The sequence below is a fragment of the Wolffia australiana genome, chromosome 4 (genome assembly GCF_029677425.1).
Source record: "Wolffia australiana isolate 7733 chromosome 4, ASM2967742v1".
Classification (NCBI taxonomy): Eukaryota; Viridiplantae; Streptophyta; class Magnoliopsida; order Alismatales; family Araceae; genus Wolffia; species Wolffia australiana.
In genome coordinates this window covers 1,327,258-1,346,472 of record NC_135838.1, presented here as the reverse complement: position 1 = coordinate 1,346,472, position 19,215 = coordinate 1,327,258, and the positions used below count along the sequence as shown (strand labels likewise).

The 19,215-nt window shown below is 40.8% G+C and overlaps 3 protein-coding genes across 4 annotated transcripts; 2 read left to right on the top strand and 1 right to left on the bottom strand.

The window, feature by feature from the left end:
* Positions 1-2,918: 2,918 nt before the first annotated feature.
* LOC144702732 (2-oxoisovalerate dehydrogenase subunit beta 1, mitochondrial-like) lies at positions 2,919-9,909 on the top strand. Its single transcript, XM_078574749.1, has 13 exons — positions 2,919-3,869; positions 4,809-4,920; positions 5,219-5,254; positions 5,326-5,385; positions 5,738-5,795; positions 5,872-5,969; positions 6,306-6,395; positions 6,485-6,553; positions 6,812-6,898; positions 6,988-7,083; positions 7,203-7,280; positions 7,363-7,449; positions 9,747-9,909. Exons 1-13 carry the CDS (start codon positions 3,727-3,729, stop codon positions 9,780-9,782), a joined length of 1,050 nt encoding a protein of 349 aa, XP_078430875.1. The 5' UTR covers positions 2,919-3,726; the 3' UTR covers positions 9,783-9,909.
* A 98-nt stretch (positions 9,910-10,007) lies between these two features.
* On the top strand, positions 10,008-12,695 carry LOC144702731 (large ribosomal subunit protein uL3). Its single transcript, XM_078574748.1, has 6 exons — positions 10,008-10,139; positions 10,370-10,468; positions 10,586-10,696; positions 10,782-11,086; positions 11,702-12,111; positions 12,199-12,695. Exons 2-6 carry the CDS (start codon positions 10,384-10,386, stop codon positions 12,455-12,457), a joined length of 1,170 nt encoding a protein of 389 aa, XP_078430874.1. The 5' UTR covers positions 10,008-10,139; positions 10,370-10,383; the 3' UTR covers positions 12,458-12,695.
* Positions 12,696-13,001: 306 nt separating this feature from the next.
* LOC144702733 (TATA-box-binding protein 2-like) lies at positions 13,002-16,958 on the bottom strand. 2 transcript variants are annotated; one of them, XR_013581342.1, is made up of 9 exons: positions 16,336-16,958; positions 15,815-15,902; positions 15,611-15,682; positions 15,231-15,281; positions 15,101-15,145; positions 14,756-14,848; positions 14,296-14,401; positions 13,304-13,423; positions 13,002-13,230 (listed from the first exon to the last, which is right to left on the bottom strand). XR_013581342.1 is itself a non-coding variant. In XM_078574750.1 (9 exons), the coding sequence occupies exons 1-8, from the start codon at positions 16,410-16,412 to the stop codon at positions 13,349-13,351; spliced, it is 603 nt and encodes a 200-aa protein (XP_078430876.1). In that variant the 5' UTR covers positions 16,413-16,958; the 3' UTR covers positions 13,002-13,230; positions 13,304-13,348. The 2 variants fall into 2 exon arrangements, 1 of the variants encoding a protein (XP_078430876.1); XM_078574750.1 differs by having other exon boundaries at positions 14,300-14,401.
* Positions 16,959-19,215: the final 2,257 nt, after the last annotated feature.

Here is a 19,215-nt window from a genome sequence, read left to right as displayed (position 1 = left end):
CAAAATCAGACCAATTATACTTTTCAAACTTCATATTGGCAGAAGTTAGTGGGCAACAATAGATGGAAACTGCATGTAATGAAGTGTTTTAGATGTATTTTTTTATGGCGAGGACGCCAACACATCACCGTCCAACGTGTCGGCACGGTCAACTGGAGTCAACACAAAGTCAACCAAAGTCAACAAGCCACGGTCAACCGACGTCAACACCAAAGTCAACACGCCACAACCGTCGACGAGCACATCTCCACCCGCGCACGTCCCTACGCGCGTCATGACACGACGCCTGAGGCAGATCCACAACTTCCCTTTGGCGTGACACGACGCACGTCTTTTCTTTAATTTATCGTCATTTTCTCTTTCCTCCGAGGCCTATATATAGGCCATTGTTTTCAAGAAACATTTAGGCAGTCATAATTTCAAGAATTGAGTTTTGTTTAAATCTTCTTGGAGGACTGCCCAGCCTCCCCTATCCCTCTTAACCCTAGCCGTCGCCGCCGTCGTCGCCGCCGCCACATTGCGTCGCCGGCCTTCCACCTGTTCCCCTCCCACTCTCTCTCTCTCTCTCTCTCTCTCTCTCTCTCTCTCTTTCTTCCCCCAGCCACGCAGCCGCCTCCACCCGCGGTGCGTCGACCGTCTGTCTGCGGGGTGCACGCGGCCACCCGCACCCGCGGTGCGCCGACCGTCTGCCCGCGCCGCGCACGCGGCCGCCCTCCATGCCGCACGTCGACTACCAACATCGTCGAGGTCGTCCAACGGTTCGTCATCGACGCCGTCCACGCTTCGAGTCGCGCGCGCTCAGCGCTCGCGTGCGCTGCTCCGCGCGCTCCGTGTGCTCCGTGCACCCTACGCGCGCTTCGCGCGCGCTGGTATTCGCCTACGCCTGACTTTGCAACCACGACATCAACTCACTACCAGGGCCGTTCAACGCCCGGAACGCCCAGACTCCTTCCTCCAGTGGGCCGCTCAACGCCCGGATTCGCCCAGCCTCATCACGATCAGAATTTCCCGCATCTTCTTCACGCACTACGGTGCCGAGGTACGCCTGAACCCTTTGGTGTCGAAAGTGTTCTCCGTCCAGTGTTTTCTCGAGAAGTTTCCACAGTCGTCAGAATTAGATTTGGTTTGGATTTACCACTAGTTCTCTATCTTTCTCGAGTGTTTCTTCGCGACGCGAATTCGGATATTGATTTCGGTGCTTAGGCATCATCGCGGTGGGGGAAGGCAGTACTCCCGCCCTCGATAAGGGTCGGAGCTGCACCACCAGATTTTCATCGGTTTTAAAGTCCGAATCCGACCGTGTGAATTTCTGTGGACTGTTTTATCCCTCCCTACAAACCCGTCTATCACCATTTACCCGTCGTCATCCTATCCATCTCCTCAGTCGCCCTTTTCGTTAATCGTCCTACGTCATTTTTACTACATTTGGGATTTTTTGCCAATGTTGGGGTATTATAAGTTTTAAGAACTAGGTTACACTCCGGAATGGCAATAAATGAAAAATGGTGTGAAAATTAGGATGGAAAAGGGTGAAGGTAGTACTGACCTCTTTGGCACATGACCAACGAGCTGAGTACTTATTTCTTTAGAACCACTGATCAACATTCTTAGTCTCTTCCCCTCACTCTTTTTATAAAATCTCAGAACCAAGGAAATTCATGGATAAATAAAAGGATAAAAATTACAAATTAGAAAAAGGGGTTTAAATAGAGGTGCTCCAATGTTCCTAGCACGGAGATTTGATCGATTGAAATTGGAATATTACGATGATTTTTTAACATCAAATCCATTTACTTTATAGTCCAGATTTAGAAAGAAATCTCCATATTATAATTTTGTTTAGATCCAAAAAGCGCGCCTTCATTTGTCCTGGTCTATAAACATGCTTGGGTTGGGCCTAAATATCCTTTCTTACGGTTTGGGCATCCTCGATTGTTCAGGGTTGTGGTTTGGGCTACTCCCTCTAATCCACACAGAGGAATGGAAGATATGTTATGTTGATGGGTATCAGCCACCTCTTGAACTGGAGCATCCCATAACAACTCCAAAGGTATGAACTTTATTTGATATCATTTTTAGCATGTTTGTTTTCAATTAACATGGTCAATTTAGGACATTCGACCACACAATTCATGCCAATCACTCAATTTTACGTCAATTTTATTTCATCTGTTATTGTTTATAAAAATATCCAGATTTGGTTTGAAAGTATGCAAATATAATGATCACACATTTCCCATAATGATGAAAATGAATTAATTATCTACTTATATCCATGATAATGCATCAATGTCAATGTTAAGTGACTGATAGCTCAATCACAAAACTATCTATTAATTTGAGTTAATATAACATCAAATATTCTTACAAGCCTAATAGAAAAAAGAAAAACTACTTAATGGGCTGATCAAAATTTTAATACCCCATTGATTGATTGACTGATTACTTTATGGATTAACCCGTTCCAAGTTTGATCTGGCAGATTTCAATCAATTGCAAAACCCTAACCCGTTCTAGCCAGGGTTCGCCGTTGGATAAAACAACATGGCAAAAATAAACCTTGCATGACAAGTATAGGTGAGGCGGAAAATTTTTTCCATGGTGATAAGTTCATTTTTTTGAATATTAAGTACAACAATTCCCAAAAAATAAAACCATTAAGCATGTAAATGAATTTAATTTTTTTTAATATTAAAACAGAAGACGTACGCCGTGCAGCGCGACAACCTTGATGCATTCCCACTTTGCCGTCGGTTTATCTGCTAATATTAGGGGTATTTTAGTCATTTGGATGTTCTTCGTGGCGCTCTTATCCTGACCGTTGGTCTCTCGTGCAAATTCATTACAGTCGGACAGTTTGAACAAGTACTCGAAACTCTCTCTCTCTCTCTCTACTTTCTCTCTTCCTATATCTCCCTCTGTCTCTCCCACTTTCTCTCTCTGTCTCTCTCTCTCTCTCTCCCACTTTCGCTATTTGTCTCTCTCTCTCTCTCCCACTTTCTCTCTCTGTCTCTCTCTCTCCCACTTTCTCTCTCTGTCTCTCTCTCTCTCTCTCCCACTTTCTCTCTCTCTCTCTCTCTCTCTCTCTCTCTCCCACTCTCTCTCTCTCTCTCTCTCTCTCTCCCACTTTCTCTCTCTGTCTCTCTCTCTCTCCCACTTTCTCTCTCTGTCTCTCTCTCTTTTTTCTGCCTCTCTCTCTCGCTGTTTCTCTCTCCCTCTCTCTCTTTTACTTCTCTCTCTACTTTTTCTCTCTGTTTATCTCTCTCTCTTTTCTTTCTCTCTCTGTTGCTCTCTCTTTCTCTCTCCCTCTCTATCTCTCTTTTCTTTCTCTTTTTCTTTGTCTCTGTTTCTCTCTCTCGTTCTTCTCTTTCCCTCTCATTCTCTCTCTCTAGCTCCCTCTCATTCTCTCTCTCCCTGTTCCTTTTTCTCTCTTTTTCTTTCTTCTTTCTCTCTCTCGTTCTTCTCGTTCCCTCTATTCTATCTCTAGTTCCCTCTCGTTCTCTCTCTCTCTCTCTCTCTATTTATCTAGCTCTTTCTCTCTCTCGTTCTCTCTTTCTCTTTCCCTATCATTCTCGCAATCTCTCTCATCTCCCTCTCTATGCTTTTCTCTTTCTCTCTCTTAATCTTGTTCTATCTCTAACCTCTGTATTTTTACTCTCTCTCTCTTACTCTCTTTCTAACTCTGTTTATACTCTATCCGTCTCATATCTCTCTCTCTGAACTGTGATGGCGATGATCGCGAGGAGGGAAAGGCTGGCGGGGCTGATCGTGAGAAGATTCTCGAATTCTTCATCAGTTCAGGCGGATAAGATCAATCTCTACACCGCTATCAACCAGGCGCTTCACATCGCCATGGAAACGGATCCCCGGTGAGCTTCCGACGTCTCCGTCCGATTGTTTTGTGCGATCATTCAAACTTCCGCTGTTTTTTGTAAATTTATCCGATTGTTTTAAACGATCATTCAAATGATTCAAATGTTCAAATTTATCCGATTTTTTTGTGTGATCATTCGAATGTTCAAATTTCCGCTGTTTTTTGTAAATTTATCCGATTGTAGTGTGATCATTCAAATGATTCAAATTTCTGCTGTTTTTTTTGTAAATTTATCCGACTGTTGTGCGATCATTCAAATGTTTCAAATTTCCGCTGTTTTTTGTAAATTTATCCGATTTTTTTGTGCGATCAACCAAACGATTCAAATTGCCGCTATTTTTTTGCAAATTTATCCGATTGTTTCATGCGCTGGAAGTGGAATTTAAGAGTTCATCTCTTGAAACGTTTTTTTTTTTGCTTAGGTACATTTACGTGCATTCTGCCTTTAAAATTCCCAAAATCCTACCGTCATTACAACACTACCTTTATACTAAATCGGTTCAGAAAAGTATCGAATTGAGGGAATCTTTCCAGTGCATTCGTACTGGGCGAGGAAGTAAGCTTTGGCAGTGTATTTTAGGCGATCGGCGTAGAACTAAGCATTCGTCTCACGAAATCCTTTTATTTATGAACAGATTCTTGCATTCTGCCTTTATAATTTCGATAATTCATCCTAATTGCAACGAGATCAAAGTATTAATCGGTCAGAAAAGTTTCACATAGACGGAAAAATCTTTCCAGTGCATTCGTATTTGGCGAGGACGTGAGCTTCGGCGGTGTAGTTTACGCGATCAGAGTTGAATTTAAGCGTTCATCTCTTGAAATGTCTTTTTTTTTTGCTTATGAAAAGATTCCTGCATTCTCTCTTTATAATTTCGAAAATTCATCCTCGTTGCAACAAGATCAAAGTTTCTAATTGAGTGAATCGGTCCAGCGCATTCGTATTTGGCGAGGACGTTAGCTTTGGCGGTGTATTTCGCTGCACTACTGGATTGGCTGAAAAATTTGGCAGGAGCAGGGTTTTCAACACACCATTGTGTGAACAGGTGGGCTATTCTTTGAAGTAAATTTAAATATTTCCGTAAATTTAGAAATATAGAGATATGGCTGGAAGTTACCAGCTTAGCTAGAACATCAAGATATTTCAATCGTTTATATAAACCTCTAGGCTTCATTTTTTTGTATATCTGCTCTTATCAGCTGTAGCCATGTTGAAATGGCGACAATTTCACTGCCAAATATCATCAAGACCATTTGATGATGAATTTTCAGTGAAAAGTTCATCATAGAACAGTTTGATCTGGGGCGAGCTTCTATAATCATTTTATCTCTGTTAATAATCAGGGAATCGCTGGTTTTGCTGTTGGTCTTGCTGCAATGGTGAGTAAAAACATTTTTCTTCTAGAATTTGCCGTTCATAGAGGATTCATTTTGGTGTTAATCGAAAATAGGGTAATAGGGCGATTGCTGAGATCCAATTCGCGGATTACATCTACCCTGCTTTCGATCAGGTATGATCTTCCCTCTTGCACATCCGACCAAATGAAAGTTTATTTTGTACTAATCTGTGATTGCTTGAATCTTTAACCTTTAATTTCGGCTAAGGCTCTCGGTCAATGTAATAGTACGAGTTCAATTTTTGAAATAATCATTCGAACATAGTTATTTTAACATTATTCCAAATACGTTAATAAAAAAAAGAGCAAATTGTGTTTCGAACCAATTTTCCTTAAGACGCAGAATTTCTCTATATTGTATTATTCATTCAATATAATTCAGAATTTTAACTTATCACCAATTAAAATCGATATCCATTACCTGCGGTCAACATAGAAACATACTGTATCCATTTCTGCCACGCAGATTGTGAACGAGGCAGCAAAATTCAGGTACCGAAGTGGGAATGAATTTAACTGTGGAGGTAAGATATCGACAATTCAAATTTTCTCTTGAAAAAAATCCATTAATTTTTCCCGAATTTTATTTTCCTTTTTCAGGCATCACGATCAGGACACCCTACGGAGCCGTGGGCCACGGTGGACATTACCATTCACAGTCTCCAGAGGCGTTCTTCTGCCACGTCCCAGGGTTGAAGGTCAAGATCAACATTTGAAGTCAACCCTTTTTTCTCTCTTTTTTTATAAGAAAAGAGGAGATCAACCCAATACCATAGATTTATAAAGAGGAATTACAAAGATGGCCAGACTATCCTGAAACAAAGCACTCCACTTCGTGAATGATGTCCTCCATTGATGCCATCCTCTCCTTGAAAACTATCTCATTATGGTGCAGCCAGATGGCCCACTCCGCTAGTAACTTTTTTCTCATTTAATCTTAGTCGATTATGCAGAAAATAAATAAAAATGAACTTGTTGGGAGATTAAATTTCCAGAATTTATTTTTATAAATAGACGGTCGAAATCTGTTCTAGGTGGTCATCCCCCGGAGCCCCAAGCAGGCGAAAGGTCTGCTTTTGGCGAGCATTAGAGACCCCAATCCCACCATATTTTTTGAGCCCAAGGTAGTAAAATTTTGTTTTTTTTTCCTTTTTTGAATAATTTTAATCTTCTGGGTTCAATACTCATCACATTTCTTCTATTTAATTTGCAGTGGCTTTACCGGCAGGCGGTCGAGGAGGTCCCAGAGGGAGATTTCATGCTTCCCTTATCAAAGGCAGAGGTAAATACTAACCAGAAAATATAAATATATTCATAAATTTTACAATAATTTTCTTCAGTTTTTGATTTGTTTTAAATAATGAGAGAAATATCAACCTAGATATATATGATCCGCACCCTCTGTTCACGTCTTTCTAAGCGAAAGAGATGGAAGACTCGTCGCGGCTTGTACGATGCCGTCCAGCATGTGTTCCTTCCCTTGAAAATAACCCCATTTTAAAAATTTTTTTAATCATTTTGTGATTTATGATGAGATCAGGTGATCAGGGAAGGAACAGACATAACGCTTGTCGGCTGGGGGGCTCAGCTCCTGGTCATGGAGCAAGCTTGCGAGGTTGCAGAGAAGGTGGGTTTATCTTCGGACGAGGCCGTCGATTAAATCGAAATTTCTTTTTTTTTCTCGGTGGAAATTGGGATTATTTTGGTTGATTATAGGAGGGAATCTCCTGCGAGCTCGTTGACCTGAGGACGTTGATTCCATGGGATAAGGAGACAGTTGAAGCTTCGGTCAACAAGACGGGCAGATTGCTGGTTAGTGGGTCCCACTAAAAAGGAAAATGACACAAAAGAAAAGAGATAAAGAGGGAAAATATTTTAAAAAAGGGAATTGGAGAAGCGCGTTGACTTTTTCTGGCTGTTGACTGGGTCAGGTCAGCCACGAGGCCCCGTTGACCGGGGGATTTGGCGCAGAGATTGCGGCGTCGGTCGTTGACCGATGTTTCCTTAGGGTAATTTCTTGCTCTCTTTTTTCTTTTTTTTAATGATATGATTAAATATGCTAATTGTTATTATTATTATTGTGGTTGGCAGCTTGAAGCGCCGGTGGCGAGAGTGTGTGGCCTTGATACCCCGTTTCCCCTCGTCTATGAGCCCTTCTACATGCCAACGAAGAACAAGGTGCTTCTCTCTCTATCCTTCCTATTCAATTTCCACGTACTCTTTACTTTCTCTCTCATTCCCCAATTTTCCCTCTGAGCTACCTCTCTCTATCCTACTCTCTCTCTCTCTCTCATTCCTTGCTCTCTCTTGCCTCTCATCTATGTCACCTTCGCTCTGTTTATTCACCTCGATGACTATCCAATGGTTTGACCTCTTCTCTCTCTCTCTCTCTCACTTTTATTAGGCATCGGGGATCGGATCGGATAGGATCGTTCGAATCTTGATCAACAGATTCAAACGAACAAAAGCCGATTCGAATGATTTGTTCGAATCTTTCGATCGAACAGACCCTTTGTTCGTGTTCTATCGAAACCTTTCGAACGAACAATTTGGTTCGTTCGTGTTCGATTGCCATTTGTTCGACCTTGTTCGAACAAGTTCGAACAAATGCCCAGCGGCGCCAGTGACTCTCTCTGGCGGCCGCTGGCCGGCGGTGGCAGCCGCTGGCCTCGCCGGATTCGAACATTCGATTCGATACGATTCGAACAACGTGTTCGAATCGGATCTTATTCGAACATTCGATCTGAACAGCCACCTTGTTCGAACAATTCGATCCGAACAGATGCTCAGATCGGGTTCGGATCGGATTTGAACGGGGCAGATCGGTGTTCGGATTCGATCGTTCGAATGCCCAATCCGATGGAACATTCGAACGATCTCACCGAATCCCAGAAGCCTACCTCTTATCTCTCACTCTCTCTCTCTCTCGTGTACTCTTACCTCTTATCTCTCTCTCTCTCTTTCCATTTATCTGTCTTTTACTTTTCACTCTCTCTCTTTATCCACATTTCTCCTTATCCTCTCATTCTTTTTTTATGTCTTCCTCTTTTCCCTTTCTCTCTGTCTCCCTGCCATTTCATACTCTCTCCATTTCTTCTCATTCTTTCTCTTTCTCTCTCTATCCTTTCTCTCTCATTCTCTCTCCTTACCCTTTCATACTCTCTCTCTCATTCTCTCTCCTTACCCTTTCATACTCTCTCTCTCATTCTCTCTCCTTACCCTTTCATACTCTCTCTCTCATTCTCTCTCCTTACCCTTTCATACTCTCTCTCTCATTCTCTCTCCTTACCCTTTCATACTCTCTCTCTCATTCTCTCTCCTTACCCTTTCATACTCTCTCTCTCATTCTCTCTCCTTACCCTTTCATACTCTCTCTCTCTCCTTACCCTTTCATACTCTTTCTCTCTCATTCTCTCCTTACCCTTTCATGCTCTTTCTCTCTCATTCTCTCCTTACCCGTTCATACTCTCTCTCTCTCTCTCCTTTCTCTCTCATTCTCTCTCCTTACCCGTTCATACTATCTCTCCATTTCTATCTCATTCTCTCTCCTTACCCTTCCATGCTCTCTCTCCATTTCTTCTCATTCTTTATCTATCTCTCTCTGCTTTCTCTCTCATTCTCTCTCTCTCCTTCCCTTTCATACTCTCTCTCTATTTCTTCTCATTCTTTCTTTATCCCTATCTCCTTTCTCTCTCATTTTTTCTCTTTGTACTCTTTCATATATACTCTCTCTCCATTTCTTCTCATTCTTTCTCTATCCCTCTCTCCTTACCCTTTCATACTCTTTCTACATTTATTTTCATTCTTTCTCTATCTCTCTCTCCATTTCTTTTCATTCTCTCTCAACCTTTCATACTCTCTCTCCATTTCTTTTCATTCTTTCTCCATCTCTCATTCTCTCTCTATCTCTCTCTTTTTTCGCCCTCATTCTCTCTCTATCGCTCTCATTCTCTCTTTCTCTCTCTCAATTTCTTTTCGTTCTCTATCCTCTCTCATTCTCTCTCCATTTCTTTTCATTCTCTCTCTATCTCTCATTCTCTCTCCATTTCTTTTCATTCTCTCTCTATCTCTCATTCTCTCTCTATTTCTTTTCATTCTCTCTCTCTATCTCTCATTCTCTCTCTATTTCTTTTCATTCTCTCTCTATCTCTCATTCTCTCTCCATTTCTTTTAATTCTCTCTCTATCTCTCATTCTCTCTCCATTTCTTTTTATTCTCTCTCTATCCCTCATTCTCTCTCTCTCTCCATTTCTTTTCATTCTCTCTCTATCTCTCATTCTCTCTCCATTTCTTTTTATTCTCTCTCTATCTCTCATTCTCTCTCCATTTCTTTTCGTTCTCTCTCTATCTTCTCTCATTCTCTCTCCATTTCTTTTCGTTCTCTCTCTATCTTCTCTCATTCTCTCTCTCCATTTCGTTTCATTCTCTCTATATCTCTTTCTCTCTCATCCAATCCACCCTCTTTTCAAATGCAGATCGTAGATGCCATCAAAGCGACGGTGAACTACTGAGGACTTGAGCCCTCTACTTTTCCCCAAAAACCCATTTCCTGTATACAATTATCTCCACGCCCCCACCAAATCTTTCTTTGTAAAAAAAAACAACTAAAAATATCAAGTTTTTATCTTTCATCCTCCACCGTAGGATTCAAATCTGACCGTCCGATTAACCTGCGTTAAACCGCAAGGCTCGTTAAAAATATTGGGCCTATTATATAAATAAAAGCCCAATAATTTCGGCCTAGTAAGTTTAACCAGGTCCAATAAAGAATATATAAAGAACAAATTAGGGCAGCAGATGTTGGATCTGGTCGCCGCCGGCGCTGCGGCAAAACTCTTCTCGGAGCTGCTCATCGAGCGGGCATTACGGTAAGATTCAGCGCTTCGATCTCCGGTCATTGATTCTTTCTTGTTATTATCAGTCTCTTCCATCGATTGCCGAAGTTGTTTCGGTTTTTTCGTCGTTTGATTTGCGTTTTTTGATGGATTTTTTCTCATTTAGACGTCTTTGAAGTTTTTATGTAGAATAGAGATTTCCGCGAGGAATTTTCTCTGTTGATTTGTGTTGAGTAGTGGTGTTTACGTGCTGCGTTTGGCAGAGAGCTACTTGGAGATGTCGCACAGGAAGTTCGAGCATCCCAGGCATGGTTCCCTCGGGTTCCTGCCGAAGAAGCGGTCCTCTCGCCACAGGGGCAAAGGTTCAATCCATCGCGTTCTTTGCTGAGATCTTCTACAATACAATCGTGTTGTAGTTTCGATTCCACTTTGAAAAATTTATACTTGCTGATGATTTCTTGCGATGCTGTGATTTACAGTGAAGGCTTTTCCCAAGGATGACCCCTCGAAGGCCCCGAGACTCACTGCCTTCCTCGGATACAAGGCAGGAATGACCCACATTGTTCGTGAGGTCGACAAACCAGGATCCAGTAAGCCCTCTTCTACAACATTTTTTTTTCATTTTTTCTTCTTACCCATGATTTATTGACGTTTTTTTTCTTCTTTGTTCTTCAGAGTTGCACAAGAAGGAGACTTGCGAGGCCGTGACGATCATCGAAACTCCTCCGATGGTGATCGTGGGAGTTGTTGGGTACATCAAGACGCCTCGCGGCCTCCGAACCCTGAACACCGTCTGGGCGCAGCATCTCAGCGAGTCGCTCAAGAGGAGATTCTACAAGAACTGGTACAAATCCAAGAAGAAGGCCTTCACCAAGTACGCCAAGAAGTACGAGTCCGCCGAGGGTAAGAAGGATATCGAATCCCAGCTCGAGAAGATGAAGAAGTACGCTTCCGTCGTCAGAGTCCTCGCCCACACTCAGGTATCGCCACTCTTCCTCTTTACTTACTGTTATGCGTATTATATATTTCTTTTGATACATCCTGCAATTTGCTAGCAAACTCTTATTTGCACCTTTTTCTCAAATTTATTCAATGGGTTTATCAAAAGTAGGCTCTATATTTTAACGCATCCTGCAATTTGCTAGCAAACTCTTATTAGCACCTTTTTCTCAAATTTATTCAGTCGGTTTCCCTAAATTAAACTCTATATTTTAACTTCAAAGTTATGAATGCTGCTTGACTATTAGGCTGTCCATAGGATTTTTATACCTTTTTTATACTACTCAGTGCCATGCAAGTTAGTAAAGGTATTAATGGTAGTAAAAGTTTTGGGTTTTCTTAAAATTAAACTCTATATTTTAACTTCAAAATTATGTGTCTTGCTAGACTATTAGGCTGTCCATAGGATTTTTATACTATTCAGTGCCGTGCAAGTTAGTAAAGGTTTTAATGGTAATAAAATGTGGATCTATGGGAAGAGACTGGGAATTTGAAATTTTCTGATTTTTGGAGAGGCATTAAATTATATGCAACGTGAATATATTCCCAACCCAGCAAGAAAGTAAACATGGGCTGCGTGTTCGATGTAATGGCAGATCAAGAAGATGAAGGGGCTGAAGCAGAAGAAGGCCCATCTGATGGAGATCCAAGTGAACGGCGGGACGATTGCCGAGAAGGTGGACTACGCGTACCGGTTCTTCGAGAAGGAGGTGCCGGTGGACAGCATCTTCCAAAAGGACGAGATGATCGACATCATCGGAGTGACCAAGGGGAAGGGCTACGAAGGCGTGGTGACGCGTTGGGGCGTGACCCGCCTCCCGCGCAAGACCCATCGCGGCCTGCGGAAGGTGGCCTGCATCGGCGCGTGGCACCCGGCCCGCGTCTCCTTCACCGTCGCCCGCGCCGGGCAGAACGGGTACCACCACCGCACGGAGCTGAACAAGAAGGTCTATCGGGTGGGCAAGATCAACACCGAGTCCCACAAGGCCGCCACCGACTACGACAGGTCTGTCTCGACCCCGGCATGCATGCGTTGAATTCGATTGTTTCGCGACCGCCTCGTCTTCGTCGGCTGACGGGTGGACGGATGCAGGACTGAGAAGGAGATTACGCCGATGGGGGGGTTCCCTCACTTTGGGGAGGTGAAGGAGGATTATTTGATGGTGAAGGGGTGCTGCGTGGGGCCGAAGAAGAGGGTGGTGACGCTGCGGCAGTCGCTGCTGAAGCAGACGTCTCGGCTGGCGTTGGAGGAGATCAAGCTCAAGTTCATCGACACCTCCTCCAAGTTCGGCCATGGCCGCTTCCAGACCACCCTTGAGAAGCAGAAGTTCTACGGCCGCCTCAAGGCCTGACTTTCATCCCCCCAACCCCTCCACTCCACTCCAAGTAAGCGTCTTTCCCTTCTTTATTTCCTGTTTCAACTTTAGATAGAGGAGGAAGAGAGAGAGAGAGAACAGAGAGAGAAATGTTCTGCTTCTAGTTTGAGCTTGTTGTTTTTCTATCTTGGGACTTGGTTTCCTTTTTTTGCGCTGGAACTCGATATTTTTCTTGTTTATTCTTCAATCATTTAAGGATTGGATTTCCTTGTCATCTTTCCTCTCTCTTGAGTTATTTTTCATTAAGTCTGGTTTGACAATGACGTTCTCTTGATATAAAATTATAATTGACAATCTGAAGAATTTAATTTTTTGTATACTTTTTTGGTGGAGTCATCTCGTTATTTCTTTTAATTGAGGAATTTGAAGATAAAAGGAATGAAAGAAAGGTGAAAACTATTGATCAATAGATAATGAAATTAAAACAAGAATCTGTAAATAATTTTTGAGTTCAGATTATTGTATCAATGATATTCATTAGGAATTCAGTCTTCCTGTTGATGAAATCGTTAGACAACTATTTATGGAACCAGGTATCATTTATTCTGGAGAGACCAAACTGCGTTGGAGTTTAGATTCAAAATTCAGTTTTGAGAGCCCTAGAAATATTGATTTATGAGAACAAATGTCCACTTCCAACACAATTTTCTCTCTAGCCTCATCTGTCCCTTCTCTCTCCTCAGCCTCCCATGCGTATCTACAATTGAAGCCATAGAATAGGAAGCGAATTCCAGGTCCAATTGACCTCCCTGAAATGATAAAAATATAGATTTCTTAGTCCAGGTAAGTGATAAAAGTCTAGATATAAAAAATGTGACATACCATAAATATGAATCCTCTGTGAGTCTCTCTCTTCATGAATGTTCATCACTGCTGTACTTTTCTGAACTCGGAGAGGACAGGGAATATATTCTCAAATGCAGCGTAGGTCTCTTCTCGCACCTGAAATAAGTAGATATATAAATATAATTCAGATATGATTCATAAGATGCGTAAATTCTTAGATAAATTCTTAGTAGAGAACAGGAGAAAAAAAAAGAGTGAGAACAAGAAACAGATAAACAGATAGACTTTGGCAAAGAAAGAGAGACTAGAGAGAGAGATAAGGGTGAAAATGAGATATATAAATATAATTAGTCAATAACGAAAGACATTATTATATGGGTAGGATAGATTTAGGTACATACATGTCGGGAGAGTGAGAAAAGGGCAGTTAATAAAGGAAGATTAGAAACATACATAGCGAAAGAGAGAGATATATGAATTAAAATAGAGAGACATCGACAGCTAAAGAGAGAGATAAATAAATTAAAAAAGAGAAATCGACCGCCAAAAAGAGAGATATGTAAATTAAAACAGAGATGAATCGACATCTAAAGAGAGAGATACAAGAGAAGATATAGATAGCTAGAGAGAGAAACATGTAGCTATATATATAGCTCAAGAGAGAGAAAGAGAGATAGAGAGAGAAACTTCTAGCTACAGCGAAATTTAGCTAGATATATGTATAGCGAAAGAGAGAGATAGTTCGAGAAAGAGAGAGATACATAGCTACAGAGAGCGAGATAGATAGATAAAGAGAGAGAGAGAGAGCGAGATAGATAGAGATAGAGAGAGAGAGAGAGCGAGATAGATAGATAGAGAGAGAGAGAGATAGATAGATAGATAGATAGACAGATAGATAGAGAGATAGCTAGACTGAGAGATAACAAGATAAATGGAGATTGATAGGAAAAGAGAGAGATAGCTGAAGAGGGAGAAATAGCTAGAGAGAGAGAGAACGACAATGAGAAGGAGTGAGAGAGTCTCTTTACTTGCCTTGGCGCCGGTGAGGACGATCTTGCCGGAGACGAAGATGAGGAGAACGATCTTGGGCTGCTTCATACGGTAGATGAGGCCGGGGAACAGCTCGGGTTCATACTGCCAGACAACCCAACATACACAGCTGCATTCAAATGCCAAGCCCAACTACGAAACCCAATACACATATATCTATCTCCTCACATTTACAGTTACATGTCCATCTCTCTCTCTCCTCACATTTACAGTTAATACCATCTCTCTCTCCTCACCAAGACAGAACAAGATGCCAGTTTCTATCATCTCTTTCTCTCTCTACAATACCGATTATCAGTAGATACAAGGGAATGCATTAGATAGAAGTTAGAGAGAGACAGGAATTTTCTTTTGTTGAAAACATATGAGGCGGTCACCCGAACAAATCGATAACCACCTTAGAGAGAGAGATGATGTTAAGTTAAGTGAAGAACTCACGCTGGAAAAGGCGCCGTGGGCGTAGGCAAGACCCTCCAGCCTAATGGGGAATTTTACATCGCATGATCCCACAATATTCTGAATCTTGAAGTCCTGCCAATAATAAGACAGCAGCACATTAAGCAACATCTCAACACAACAAGGTAATCACCCCTTACAATCTATAATTATATAAAATAGATATATGTGCATAAGTATATATAAAGAGAAATCCAGAATGACAGGATAAGAGAGGGAGAGCATTGGGCAAGATGATGAAAAAGAGATGGAAAGAATGATATGAAGGAGGGTAAGATTTATTATCAAGTAATATAAAAAGCTGAGAGAGAGAGAGATTGAGGAGACCTTGAACTTTGCAGGAAATCCCAGCTTCTGGATGATGCGAGCATACTGAGAACCAGAAGCAAAATTACTCAAAAGTCGGTAGAAAAATAAAGAAAAATAATTAAAAGATTTCTCAGCCGAATAGTAGAACCTTCCGAGCAGCGAGCTTCGATTGTTGCTCGCTCTTTGCCCCCGTGCACACCTGAAAAAAAAAATTGGACCAGCCTGAGAATTCGACTGAGATATACAAATAGAGAGAGAAAGAGAGGATGATGAATTCAAGATTAGAGGCATCAATCGACCCAGAAACGCAAACAAACAGTAAACAATTAAAACATTGCACCTCACTACAAATATTAAGAATTTTCACAGTCAACTTGAGAGATATCCTAAAAGAAAATACAGTACTCAAAAAAACTCTATTCCAGGAAATTATTTTCTAGCCGAGCAATTGCCATGTCTATAGGGAGAAAGAATGTCAAGCATTTTCTACAAATTCCTGAAATCACAGTCATATAAATGTACACTCACCATTTTTCCTGATGCGAAAATCAGAGCTGTTGTTTTTGGTTCTCTAATCCGCATAATCACCGCAGCAAAACGCTATGAAGAGTAAAAGATATCAAAGAATTTAATATCCGTCAGTCAGCATGAAAACATGAAAATCAACCTCTTCCTCTTTCTTCGTTTATCTCCCAATACAATGAAATTTAATAAAATATAGTTCTTCAGCACCTTGGGATTGTACTCTGCGTTGCGTGCTTGAAGAGCAATAGCTTTGAGATCCAGCTTGCAGTCCAAGTTGACGGTGGAAACAATATTTCTAGTTCCAAAAAGGTTATCATAACATTAGAAACAGGCAAGCTCTTCACTCTAAGATACATTATTTGACCACATCTTTCGAATTGATTATAATTTATATTAAAAATCGATTTAAACATAACTAATAAATCAGGTTACAATAAAATCATCAAGTAAATCATTAGAGAGCTTCTTCGAGGAGAACAAACAAGTAGCGCAATGGATAATTATACAGGGATGTCAATCAGGATAATAAATTTTTAAGTCCAAGCGAAATAAACACCGCAGATTGTAAAATTAAAAGATACAAGTTCGAAGAGTCAACAAGAATGGGAGTGATTGGCTTTGGCAATTAAGAAATATCTTGACCAACTACATTCCATATTCTTGGGGATAAACGAATCTTTACATTTGTATAGCCTCAAGCGTCTAAACGTAGAAGAGAATTGGCTTACTGGAGAGTTGGAACAATGCCAGATGGATGCTTGGAAAGATCGACCGGCTCGCTGCTCCCTTCCATTTGATCAGCCATAATTTGTTGACCCTTTTACCAGATTTGTCTCAATTTACTGGCCCAATTGAATTCAAACTGAATATTTAATGACAATCAAGAAAGATTCCTCAAAATCCTGCTTCCGCTAGTTCCCGCAACATTTCTCTTTTACTATCGACGACCAATGTTCCTGTTCCGGAAACCCCAGACAAAAACCATCAAGATTCAGAACAACCTCGCAATCTAGGGTTTCCAAAACACCAATCTTCAGAACCCCACAAGCAAATGAAAGGATCTCGGCATTCCCAGCGACCCAGGAGCGGAAATGAACAGAGCGCCGAAGAGAACCCCCACCAACGAAGAACAGCACAAGATCAGACCGTTTGACGAGATTTACAAGATTTACAAGATTCGGGCAAGAACAGGAAGGATTCGGTTTAAATAAGCGCTTGATCGCACATCAAAAATTTGAAACTAGGGTTCTTATATAGAGATCCGGGGAGGAGATGGGGGGGAATTTAGAGAGAGAAACAGAGCATGAAGAGAGAGAAAGAGGAACCTGGATCGGCTTTCTAGGGTTGGTGAAGAGCTGCCTTTTGTATGCGGTGACGGGTTTATATAGCATGTCCTTTTCTCAGCCGGTCATCCGGGGTTCGGCAACCGGCACGTGCCGGTTATATTCAATTCGATTGAATTCTAGAAGCCCGAGGTTAGATCTCGACCGTCGATTTACTGTTCCTTGAGATTTCTGAGCCGTCGATAAGATGGACTTGATCGATGGGCTACAATTTTTCCTCTTACGATTAAGCGTGTAGTTGAGATTGACTCGGGAAATAAAGAAAGAAATTTGTTTTAATAAAACATAATGTAGGGGTAAATGAAAGATGGCGATTGACCTAAAGAAATGGTAGAGATGGAGATTGAGAGAGAGAGAAAAGAGAGAAAGAGAGAGAGAGACAGATAGAGAGAGAAACACACACACACACACATATATAGAGATAGATAGATAGAGAGAGAAACACACACACACACATATATAGAGATAGATAGATAGGGAGATAGAGTAATATACAGATAGATAGAGAGAGATAGATAGAGAGAGAGATAGATAGAGAGATAGATAGATAGATAGAGATTGATAGAGAGATAGATAGATAGAGATTGATAGAGATAGATAGATGGATAGATAGGTAGATGGAGAGAGAGAGATAGATAGAGATAGATAGATGGATAGATAGGTAGATAGAAAGATAGAGAGATAGAGAGATAGATAGATATATAGATAGATAGACATATAGATAGATATATAGATAGATAGATAGAGATTGATATAGATAGATAGATAAATAGAGAGAGAGAGATGGATAGATAGATAGAGATAGATAGATGGATAGATAGGTAGATAGAGAGATAGAGAGATAGAGAGATAGAGAGATAGAGAGATAGAGAGATAGAGAGATAGATAGAGAGATAGAGAGATAGATAGAGAGATAGAGAGATAGAGATAGAGAGATAGATACATAGAGAGATAGAGAGATAGAGAGATAGAGAGATAGAGAGATATATAGATAGATAGAGACAGAGAGATACATAGATAGATAGAGAGAGAGAGTATAGAGTATACTAAATAGAGACAGATGAAGTTGGAGAAGGAGAAGAAGATGATGACATCTCAATAAGAAGACAGACAATGAAGAAGAAGAGGATCAAGATGATGAACTAATATGATGATGACTTATTTTAATAATAATGTGATGATGATTATGATGAAATTTGAAGAAGAATATGATGTTAAAACTGAATGTGTTTTGCAATGATGTTCAAGCATGAACATCATCAAAAAAAAATAATGTAAAACTTACCTGAACCCATCACGTTGAAAGACAACCCTTGATCCAAGGCATAGCAGTATTGGCCTTCGAGCATGACCCTTAGTTCCGTTGTAGCCAGCACCATGTTTTTCCAATAAACATGACTGCTGTTGAAACTTTAATGAGAAGTCTTTTGAGCCAACACGAGATGTCTCCCTGATCTCTTAAGTTGAGAATAATAACTCGGTAGTAAATTGTCTTGCACATCTCCTGATTCATATTTCTCAAAAGAAAAAAATATCATTTGCTTCAAACATAGCAGATGGCTTCTCAAAGAGAAATAAACATTGTCTAATCTCATATCTCAAGAGAAGAACATAATTTGAAATTATGGGCTTATAATTAATCCCCTTTTATCTTGATCTGATACCCAATGAATGCAATCATGCTTGCCCTTTATAAAAATTTGGTTTGGTGACTTGATGTATTAGATGCATAGGTAACACATCCAAACACACACATAAATGAAGAATCGACATGATTTTTAATTATGAGTTCAGGAGGTGATTGTTAACTGATTTTTTGAGGTAAAACTGATTATGTCTTTATCAACATGTGATGGGAAAATTATATAGATGCTTACATTTCACCTCATAATTTTTTAGAAATTTACATACTCTATAATTAATGCATAATTCATTATTTTGAGAATAATTGCACATAATAAAGCATTATCAGAACCAAAGAACGTGATTTTTTAATCCAAAATGAGTATAAACTATAGATAGACAACATGTAATAACTTGGTGTGTGCCCGAGACGGCAGCTCAGCATTTGCCTGCGAGCTCCTTGGATCCTTAGGGATGCCCGTGACCCATGCCCCTACCCGTATTCAGTACAGGATTGTTTATTGGTTCTCACCGCCAGTTGACATCCTCAAACTGAATGTGGATGGCACGGCCAAGGGGAACCCGAGACCAGCTGGGGGAGGCGGTATCCTTCGGAATCATACAGGGAGTATACTCTTCGCT

What these genes read in the sequence shown, in the direction of transcription:
- LOC144702733 (XM_078574750.1), bottom strand. Translation starts at nt 16,412, where the DNA reads ATGGCTGATCAAATGGAAGGGAGCAGCGAGCCGGTCGATCTTTCCAAG. An exon ending in ACGCAGAGTACAATCCCAAG is followed by an intron (nt 15,683 to 15,814) that starts GTGCTGAAGAAC and finishes TACTCTTCATAG; the next exon opens with CGTTTTGCTGCGGTGATTAT. An exon ending in GATTTCCTGCAAAGTTCAAG is followed by an intron (nt 14,849 to 15,100) that starts GTCTCCTCAATC and finishes TATTATTGGCAG; the next exon opens with GACTTCAAGATTCAGAATAT.
- LOC144702731 (XM_078574748.1), top strand. Translation starts at nt 10,384, where the DNA reads ATGTCGCACAGGAAGTTCGAGCATCCCAGGCATGGTTCCCTCGGGTTC. An exon ending in CTCTCGCCACAGGGGCAAAG is followed by an intron (nt 10,469 to 10,585) that starts GTTCAATCCATC and finishes TGTGATTTACAG; the next exon opens with TGAAGGCTTTTCCCAAGGAT. An exon ending in GGTCGACAAACCAGGATCCA is followed by an intron (nt 10,697 to 10,781) that starts GTAAGCCCTCTT and finishes TTTGTTCTTCAG; the next exon opens with AGTTGCACAAGAAGGAGACT.
- LOC144702732 (XM_078574749.1), top strand. Translation starts at nt 3,727, where the DNA reads ATGGCGATGATCGCGAGGAGGGAAAGGCTGGCGGGGCTGATCGTGAGA. An exon ending in CCATATTTTTTGAGCCCAAG is followed by an intron (nt 6,396 to 6,484) that starts GTAGTAAAATTT and finishes TTTAATTTGCAG; the next exon opens with TGGCTTTACCGGCAGGCGGT. An exon ending in ACAAGACGGGCAGATTGCTG is followed by an intron (nt 7,084 to 7,202) that starts GTTAGTGGGTCC and finishes TGACTGGGTCAG; the next exon opens with GTCAGCCACGAGGCCCCGTT.